General features: G+C 45.9%; 1 protein-coding gene across 4 annotated transcripts; it reads right to left on the minus strand.

Annotated features, from left to right (window-relative positions):
* Positions 1-2,943: 2,943 nt before the first annotated feature.
* Positions 2,944-7,544, minus strand: ZNF32 (zinc finger protein 32). 4 transcript variants are annotated; one of them, XM_037003067.2, is made up of 3 exons: positions 7,402-7,544; positions 5,118-5,257; positions 2,944-3,872 (listed from the first exon to the last, which is right to left on the minus strand). In XM_037003067.2, exons 2-3 carry the CDS (start codon positions 5,185-5,187, stop codon positions 3,121-3,123), a joined length of 822 nt encoding a protein of 273 aa, XP_036858962.1. In that variant the 5' UTR covers positions 5,188-5,257; positions 7,402-7,544; the 3' UTR covers positions 2,944-3,120. The 4 variants fall into 4 exon arrangements, with proteins under 4 accessions (XP_036858962.1, XP_036858964.1, XP_017524467.1 ...); XM_037003069.2 differs by having other exon boundaries at positions 7,295-7,426; XM_017668978.3 differs by lacking the exon at positions 7,402-7,544 and adding an exon at positions 6,553-6,789.
* Positions 7,545-9,295: the final 1,751 nt, after the last annotated feature.

Consider the following 9,295-nt stretch of genomic DNA (forward strand, 5'->3'; position numbering starts at 1 on the left):
AGAGATACATGCTAAAACATGGAACTACCTTGAGAAAATTATGTGATGTGAAAGAAGCCAGTTACAATAGCAGATGACATATTTTGTTTCCATTTATACAAAATATCCAAAGAAGGCAAACTTATAAAGACAAAGGGTAGATTGATGGTTTCTAGGAGTTGGAGGATGGAGTGAGGGGAGTGAGGAATGACTGATTAAGGGTATGGAGTTTCTTCTTTGAGGTTATGAAAATATTTTAAAATTGATTTTGGTTGTGATGTGGTGTAGTGATTCACAACTCTGTATGAAAAAACAGTGAATTGTACACTTGAAATGGTACATTGTATGGTATATGACATATCTCAACAAGTCTGTCTAAAAAGTATATAAGTGGACATTTTATCAAAAATCTGTAGGAGTTGCTTAGCTAATTTTTAGGGTTTTCTTTTCAGAGGAATTTGTTCTGTACATAGGCATAGATGTGTGTCCATGCGAAAAAGTGAGTCCAGGATCTTCCTATGTTGCTTGCCTCTTGAACTAAACTCTTCTTTTTAATTATTTCAATATAAGCATCCAACAGTCTTTAAAGAAATTTAATGATATATGTATAAAACTAGGAATAATATTTTTAAAGATACTTTGTATTTCCTGAACTATTTACTCTTTACTTTCTGCAGAACCAGGATTATAGTGCAGGACTGCTGGAGACCACTATTTACTCACTCAGTTTTTAACTTGGATCTGTGTTAATTAATCTTACCTTCTGTTTTGTAAAAGATAATGTCTACTTTAATATCTTAACCTTCCTGGTGAATTGTATGTAAATCACACTTTTATGTTTTGATTTAATCAGTGACTTAATATCAAGTTGCTCCCCCAGATTTTTCCCTCTCTTTTCATAGTATCTTATCCTTTAAAAGAATCTGGTATGTTATTGCTATATAATAACCTAAAAATTTAGTGGTATAACCCATAACCTTTATTTATTTTTTTCGTGATTTTGTGTGTTAGGAATTTGGGAAGGTTGTTCTCACTTGGGGGTCTCAGACAGTTTTGGTCAGCTGTTACCTGAGTCTGCAGTCATCTGAAGGTTCTGCTGGGCTGGACACTGCAATGGCTCATTCACATGGCTGGGAGCTGGTGCTGGCTGTTGGGAGCTTGGCTGAACCTGTCAGCTGCATTTACATGCAGCCTGTCCACCATAGTGGCCTTGAGATGGAGTTTTTACATGGCACCTGGCTTTTCTCCGAAGTGTCTCAGGAGAATCAGGAAAAAAACTTCTCAGACCTTTAAAAGGCTTTTCATACCCATTGTTGGAAGTCATGTAGCCTCACTTCTGCTGTTTTTTTTGAAGCAGTTTCAACCCTGCCCAGAATCAAGTGAAGGTGACATAAACTTCTCTTCCTGGGATGAGTGTCAAAAGAGCTGTGGGCAGTATTTGTCAACTGTCTCATTGTTATTTTAGTATACTTTCATATGTAAAGTATGTAGATTTGAGTGTTGAGTTCAGTGGATTTCGACAGTTGTGTGGACCTGGGTATCCACTACCTGGAGTGAGGCAGAGAGCATTTTTCACTCTATAAGGCTGCCTTGTGCTCCTTTCAAGTCAATCATCAACCCATCCACCCCACATCCCTACCCCATAGAGGCAACCACTATCTACTTTTATTACTGTAGATTGTTTTTTCCTGTTCTGTGAAGTCATGTAAGTGGCATTATATATTTGTGTGTGTATTTGTGTGTGCACGTGCATTTGGGTTCTTTCACTCAGTCTTTGAGATTCATCCATACTGCATGTGTCACTTATTTTTTACTGCTGAATCATATTTTATGAACATACCACAATTTATTACCATACCTGCTATTTCTAGTTTATGACTATTATGAGTGAGGATGATGTGAGCACTCGTCTTCAAATGTTATCAGAGAATCTTCAGGGACAATATTGTATTACTATTCAAAACCATAGTATTTCTAAAGTGTTTCTATACCCAAAGAACTTTGATGTTATTTATCTCTCTTTATGATAAGGATTTGTGACGAAGCTCTTTGGGATTAAGAAGCCTTCAGTTTACAGGATCTGCCAAAAAGAGTGGAATGGTATTTTACCAAACCACACATCTATGTCATTCATCATTTTCATTACATAAATGCTCAGCATAAAAATATATAAAGATGGCTAAGATTAAACAAAATGGAAGTTCTCCCTCAAAATCAACTTCTCTCCCAACTTTTCAAATCTCATCCACTAGAGGTAAAAAGATATTACAATGGATTATCCTTCCAATTTCTTCCTGTGTGTGTAGGAAGAAGAGGATGGTACTGGCGCTTCATTCACTATAACTGTGGGTTCAGTAATAAGGACACTTGTCCTAAGTAACTCCAACTCCAATGTTATTACTACGTTGCCAAAAAGGGAGTGAAGGTCACTGTCTCCCCAGGAAGTGGGAGTCCTTTAATGGAGGGCATGGTAATAGGCTTAGGATTTCCAAAACTGCAGAAAGTAGTTGTTTGCTCTTTGGCTGCAAGTAAATTCTCTCTATCCAGTTAGGAGTGAAGGACCGAAGAAAGTCAGTACACAGATCCAAACCTTCACAGGCTTGGAAGGGAACCTTCTCTTGTAAGGAAAGCCTAAGGCCTCTACTTGGACATGGATGATTTGTTAGAACAGGTTCCTGGGAAATACCCAGGGTAACACAGTGTTCAATAAGAGAATGATTAAAGTAGTCATTCATCACCTCATGAATTCTGCCTAGTGGTCTTGAGTACAACAAGATTGATTTGAGTATGTAGAGAACTTGGTATGAGAAAGGCTGATTTAAAAAGGAAAGACTGATGGTGTCAATTACAAATATAAAATCTGTATCTGCTACACACAGAATAATATCCAAGTGTGTATTAGATTAATGGAGGTACTGTGGGAAATTAGGTCAAAATAAACTGACAGAAATCATGAAACATACCTGATGATGATAATAAACATTTATTTTTCATACTCATTTGGGGGAAAGGAGAAAGTCAGTTTGCTCCACCCAGTGATGGTCTGAGAGTCTCCATTCATTCCTGACAATCTGGTAGATGGCTTGATCTCGGGTTTTTGTATCCTTACTTCATAAAGTAAACTTCCTTTGAAGAGAGGGGTCAAAGGGTGAGCCTTTGTGAGCAGCTTCGCTGGTGCACAGCCAGACTCCCTCTCTGAGTGAAGCTTTTCCCACACTGGCCACACAAATAGGGAGTCTCTCCTGTGTGGATTTTGCCATGCAGGATACAATTCCCCCTGGTGTGGAAACTTTTCCTGCATTGTGTGCAGGCATAGGGTTTCAGGCCTGTGTGGACTCTGATGTGAACAATCAGGCTTCCTTTCTGACTGAAGGCTTTTCCACACTGATCACATCTGTAGGGCTTCTCACCACTGTGAACTCTTCTATGAACAGCAAGGTTGCTTTGATTCCTGAAGCTTCTCTGACAGATAGCACACTCGTAGGGTTTCTGTCCAGTATGGAGTCTTTCATGAACGGCCAGACTGCCTCGCTGGCTAAAGCTTTTCCCACACTCCTTGCACTGATAGGGCTTCTCTCCTGTGTGTATTCGCTGATGTGTAACAAGGTTGCCTTTGGCCCTGAAGCTTTTTCCACAATGGGAACACTCAAAGGGCTTTTGACCAGTGTGGATTCTTTCATGTAATGTTAGACTACCTTTCTGCCTGAAGGATTTTCCACATTCCTGGCACTCATAGACCCTCTGTCTCACTCCAGGTGAATCTTCCTGTAGTGCCTTAGAATCTGAGGTTTTTTGTTCCAGCTTCTCTCTTCTGAAAGAATTCTGGAAATCCCAGCTTGAGGATCCTGTGGCCTCAGAGTGATCATATTTGTGGTGGGCTTCTGTCATCACATCTGGTAAAATGAGAGGGAAGTCATGTCAGATGCACCAATATGCTAAGAAAGGGAAAAAAGCTTTGAGGGCTTATTATGTGCCAGACATTATTCTATGAACATTGCGAAGATAACTTAATCCTGAAAATAATCCTATGAGATTGCTACAGATAAGGAAATGAGAGCATAGGTAGGTTGTGAAAGATCATGTGGCTAGCTAAGTATAGAGTTGATTCAAACACAGGCATGCTCCACAGCACTGTACTACCTCAAATTTAGTTTTAGTCTCCCAAACAATCCTGTGAGGTAGACATTATTATTTCCACTCTACAGACAAGAAAAGAGGCTCAGAAAAATTAAGTAAACTATATAGGATTACATAGTGCCCCATATCCAAGTTTTTCTGAATCCAAACACATGTGGATTAGGTTATGTAAGGCCCCAATCTGTAATATACTGGAGGCACTCCATTAATGAAAAGTATAAAAGTGGGTACAGGGCCTTGAAGAGACCAGTGCAACTTGTTTCATCAGCTTCATGAGAAATCTATCTCTGTGGCAGTCTGCTCTCCTGACAGAGGAGTGAGCTCCATGATGTCTGAAAATATGTAGTAAAACCCTTGGTACTTTACCTCTGTTATCTCTAATTACTACTATAACCCTGCGAAGTAAAGCTTCTTGTCCCATTTTATAGATGAAGAACCTGGAGCTCAAGGAAGCTAAGTGACTTGTCTGATACCACAGATTGAACCAGGGCAATTATAGAATCTGATCCAAGGAACTTCTCCCTTTAAAATCCATGCTATTTCAGTCTATGAAGCTTGGTGGAGTTGAAATCAATTTTGGTTTGAAAGTTACTCTTTATTTCCTATGCAGATAGTGACAGAATTTGCCAATATTGTCCTGATTCTGAGCCTCCTACTGCCCTTTAAATAAGAGTCAATTCACCACTATAAAGTGCCCCTTGGAGTCCTCCTCAGGATTTTTCTCCTTGTTCTCCTGCCTTACCCTTCAATCAATGACTGCACTGAGATTTAAAGCTGCTCATTCATTCTCTCAGAGACTATGTCAAGGCTGCCTCCTTCGGGACTATTCTGTTTCTGTTATTTCTAATTTCAGCTTGTAGGCTTTCCCTGTAACTCCCAGGAATGGGAAGCTCCACCAAAGGAGTGTCTCCTCTGCTTCCTCAGCCTGCCAGCCAGTGCTGAAAATAGGACACTAAATATCATGGGCTGAGGGTATCCCAGGGATCAACTGACTCACTCACTGAAAAATGCTACATTCTGAGCATATCTTCCATGACAATCCAGCAGTGTAGCCGTAGGAAATCCAAACATGTCCACTCCTGATCTGTGACCTCAACCACCACTTCTTCATGTGATTCTTCCATGAGCTATTCTTGAGCACCTGAGGAGGAAAAACAAAACAACAGAAACAAACAGGATAGGGCAGGAGAGTTGATAAGTGAGGATAAAGTCGACAGAAGCTCCAGTTTGGGGTATGAGTCAGTGGAAGAAATCTGGGTTGCCTGTAATGTAAATGCAAAATAGGCCAAAAGGTACCAGGACCATACCAGTGAGTCCGGGAGGAAGCAGGTCGATAAGGAGAGCCATGAAGTAAGCACACACCTCTCCCTGCCAATCCCAAGATAACCATCCCTCCTGTTCATACCATAGCCTTGGCATGTGGTTGGGATCCTTACTTTTCTTCCACTACTTAACCACCTGCTATTTTATCCTCCAAATTTCCAAAATAATTCAGAATCTAAAAAGCTCAGCATTTTAGCCTTCATGTTTGGTTTTATGATAGAAATGGCTCCAGCTTTTCTCTCCATTTCCCTCTGGGTTGTAAGGACAGAACAAGAGATTTCAACTACTTTTGGCTGTTCTTAGGAGGCTCCAGGTCCAGAACCACCCCTCTCCAAATCTTTAAGATATAAGAATACTGGTTCTGAGGAAGTATTAAATATGTGTCAATTCCTGCAAAATAACTATTTTAGACTCCAAAATCAAGCCCAAGACACTCCAACTAGGGTCGCCCAAATTCTCAGAGGCAGTAAGGAGTCAAGGTGGAACAAGGTTCACATTCAAACCTCTCTGGATACAAAGCCCTTACACTAGACAGTTCTCTAGTTCCTCATCCCTAAAGAGCTCGTGAGAATTCCTATAAAATGTAACAGAATGGGAAAGAGCTTGACCAAACTTTACCACTCTTCCAGATCCTAGGACTCCTCTTGCTCCATATTATATTTTTCCAATTAAAAAAAAAATTCTCTTCTTACTTCAGGACCCTAATCACTGAATATTTACACTGCACAGTGCCTTATTGTATAATCTTTGTTTCCCCCTAACATATCTCACCAAAATGCTGGCCTCTTGATTTAATTGTAGTGTGTGGTGCTACAATTATTTGCTTTGTTAACCTAAACACCTGGTCTTCTTGACATCTGTACATTCTGCGACAGTGAAGACTGGAGAGGCATTTACACTCGTACTTGGAGGACCCACCTCGTTTGGAGTACAAGCTACAAAGGAAACCCCTATCAGTGCCATTGGACGCTACAGGACTTTCATGTGGAAGTTCAAGGTGTTACTGATTCAACTGCACTGTCCACCAGTCAAAGGAAAGCCCTTGTGCCACCCGCTGGATTCTGTCTCAGGGGAACTCTGTGGTTCGGTCAGAACAAGTGGGGTAGGACTCACAGCTCTGCCTCCACGTACTGTGCGGTCTCCAAGCAGCAATTCAGCTGTATCTCAGGAGTCTCCCAGAGTAATAAAGGGAAATGTGTTCTGTTCCTCCCTAAATCACGAGTCTGAGTTATTAATTTCCATAAGATTTTGGAAAAAGTGGCATTATCACAGAAAATGATGCTTTTCCTATCAGAGAGGCTATCTTTTGGAAAAGCTAAGAATTGGCTGAGAGGCTCGGGTTTTCGACCGTGGGCACGCACCAACAGCCATGTCCCCCTGGATAAGGCAACACTGTCCTCCCCGGTAGCTCTGTGGAACGCCAGAACCGAACTGGGGCACTCGGACGTGGCCTAGGTGTGAGGCCTAAAACGGGGTCCTCGAGGGCCGGACTAGAAGAGGGCACGAACACGGCTGTCGCGGGGGCTTTGCGGCGGTGTGGTTTCAGGGTCAGCAGGTTCTGCGAAGGCATAGTTCTCTCCCCGACTTTGTCTTCCTACCTTTCCACCGGCCCGAACCCTCCTTCCCCGATCCCCCTCCCTGGAGACCGTCTGCTGGTAGGTCCTAGAATCCTCGTCCCTGTCCCCCAACACCAGCCTGCCGCCTGCCTCCCGCGTCTCGGGCACCGTGCGCTCAGCCCCGCCCCGCCCCCCAGTGCCCCTGCCCTCTGGGCGCGCTCCCCTCGCGCCCCCGGGCCCGCCCTGCGTGCGGGCCTCAGCACCCACTCCCCCTGGACCCTTCTCTGCAGGCCGCACACCTCTGCCCCCGCGGCCGCCCTCCCTCGGGGCTCAGGCCGGGCAGGCCTGGCCAGGGCCGCCGAGGGCCGGAGACAGCGGCCCGCGGACCGCCGGCTGCCTCACTCACCGCAGCGGCGCGCACCCGCAGACAAAGGCCGGCGCCCTGCGCGGCAGCGCTGCGCCGAGCCCGAACTACTGCTCCTGGACTACGGCTCCCGGGGGACTCCGCGCGCGCCCGGCCTCAACGCGGCCGGCCGGACTACGACTCCCGGGGGGCTCCGCGCGCGCCCGGGCCTCGGCAGCCGCAGCTCCCGGAGCGCTGTGGGAAACGTAGTTCGGCTGCGCGTCCGCCGCTCGGGCTCCGCTAGTCTCAGACCCGACCCGAGAGCGGAGGCGCCGACCTGCGTGCGTGTGAAGAGCCGTACGGTGCGGGCCGCGCGCCGCCAATGAGCCGCAGGGCCGGAGGTGGGGGGCGGGAGGAGGCCGAGTCTGGGGAGAGCGGCCTGGAGCGAGTATCGCGCTACGGAGCCCGCCGAGTGCTATGTAGTTAGGGTTAGGAGGCTAGGAGCGAACCTTCCAAGAAGAGTTGTGGGAAAAGGATTTTAACAGCACAGGAGGGCTTGGAGGCGGCCGGCACTCAGCAAAGGCCAGTCCTCGAACCCGACTGTGTCAGCTCCCGTCTCTTCCTAGAACGCGTTAGTAAGGCTTTGTCACCAACCCGACACAGGGCCTGGAGCCATTTCCTATGCTCCAGAAGGCTGGGTGTGTAGGCATATCAGATCCGTTGTGGTCGGGATCAGCTGTGGGCGTGAGGACAAGTTCCAGATCCCATTGTGAAGGCAGATGACCAAGCTTCGGTGGGAAAAGTTGGCTCCAAAGAGACTATTGAAGGGAAATGAGGGGATTTTTGTTCGGCTCTCACCTGAGCTCTTAAGAGTCAGCAAAAGGCATAAAGGGAGTGTTTTGGCCGGGTGAGCCTCCCGGAGACCAGGGAGCCTCGTCTGGGGACAGTAGGAAGTTAAGGTCGCTGGGGAGACTACCAAAGAACACCTCTGGCCTGAGGCAGGCAGCTGTGAGAAAAATACTGCTTTGTGGAGGAAGAGGTTTTGGCCCTAAACTATGTTGCTTGGGAAGGCTGCAGGCTAGGCCGGAGAGGTTGGCCCCTTCTGGGAGGTCAGAGTTAATTGGAAACTGCAGATCCCCCTCAGAGAACAATCCCATCAGAGTACAAGTCTCTTTCCCTCTAAATGGAAAACAGCAACTAGAGCAGACGTGATACAAAAGGGGCAAAAGATCATTGGCAAGGAGGATTTGAAGAGAGGAGAGGGAAAAACAAAGGGAGGTTGCTCATGGAGGGTGAAGAAGGCTTGGACTTGGGGAACCTCTGAACATCTGCCAGTCCTCCGGAGGAAGTTATTAACATCTCGGAGAATCTGTAAATAGATATTGCCCTCAGCGGGCCAGTGTGACCCGTTACCAAGTTTATATTGGGCCACATGAAAGTGGAGTAATGCCTCCTTTTAATCCTAATTGGGAAAGATTATGTAGAGACCGCTGAGGGGGTGTCTCCTGATGTCTTTGAGGGAGAATTGCCCATTGTGGGAGGGTGAGAAAGGGTGGCCAGGGTTTGGGAAGCAGGCCGCTGGGACGTCTCCCTGTGATCGGTTTCCCAACTGGAGTGCGTAGGTTCCTGGAGCTGGACGAGATCTTCCTGCACACTGACAAGAAGCGTCCCCCAGTCAGAGTGCAAGAGGTCCTCTTCTGGTGTTCTCAACTGTAACAGAGAGGAAGGGAAAGGATGAAAGGAAAAAGGGGACCGGACCAACTTTCTCTTGTTGCTAAGAGAAAGCCGATGAGGCCAAAAACTTACCCTCCTGGGTAATAGCCGGTGGTGATGTGTAGATTGAAGTCTGGCAAGATGGTCCCTGGACTGGAGTTTACAAGAGGGTGTTGGGTGAGGGAGGGGAGGGAAATGGGGTGAGACACAGGAGGCTCTCAGGATCTAGGCATTAGCCTGGGGC

The sequence above is a fragment of the Manis javanica genome, chromosome 7 (assembly GCF_040802235.1).
Source record: "Manis javanica isolate MJ-LG chromosome 7, MJ_LKY, whole genome shotgun sequence".
Classification (NCBI taxonomy): Eukaryota; Metazoa; Chordata; class Mammalia; order Pholidota; family Manidae; genus Manis; species Manis javanica.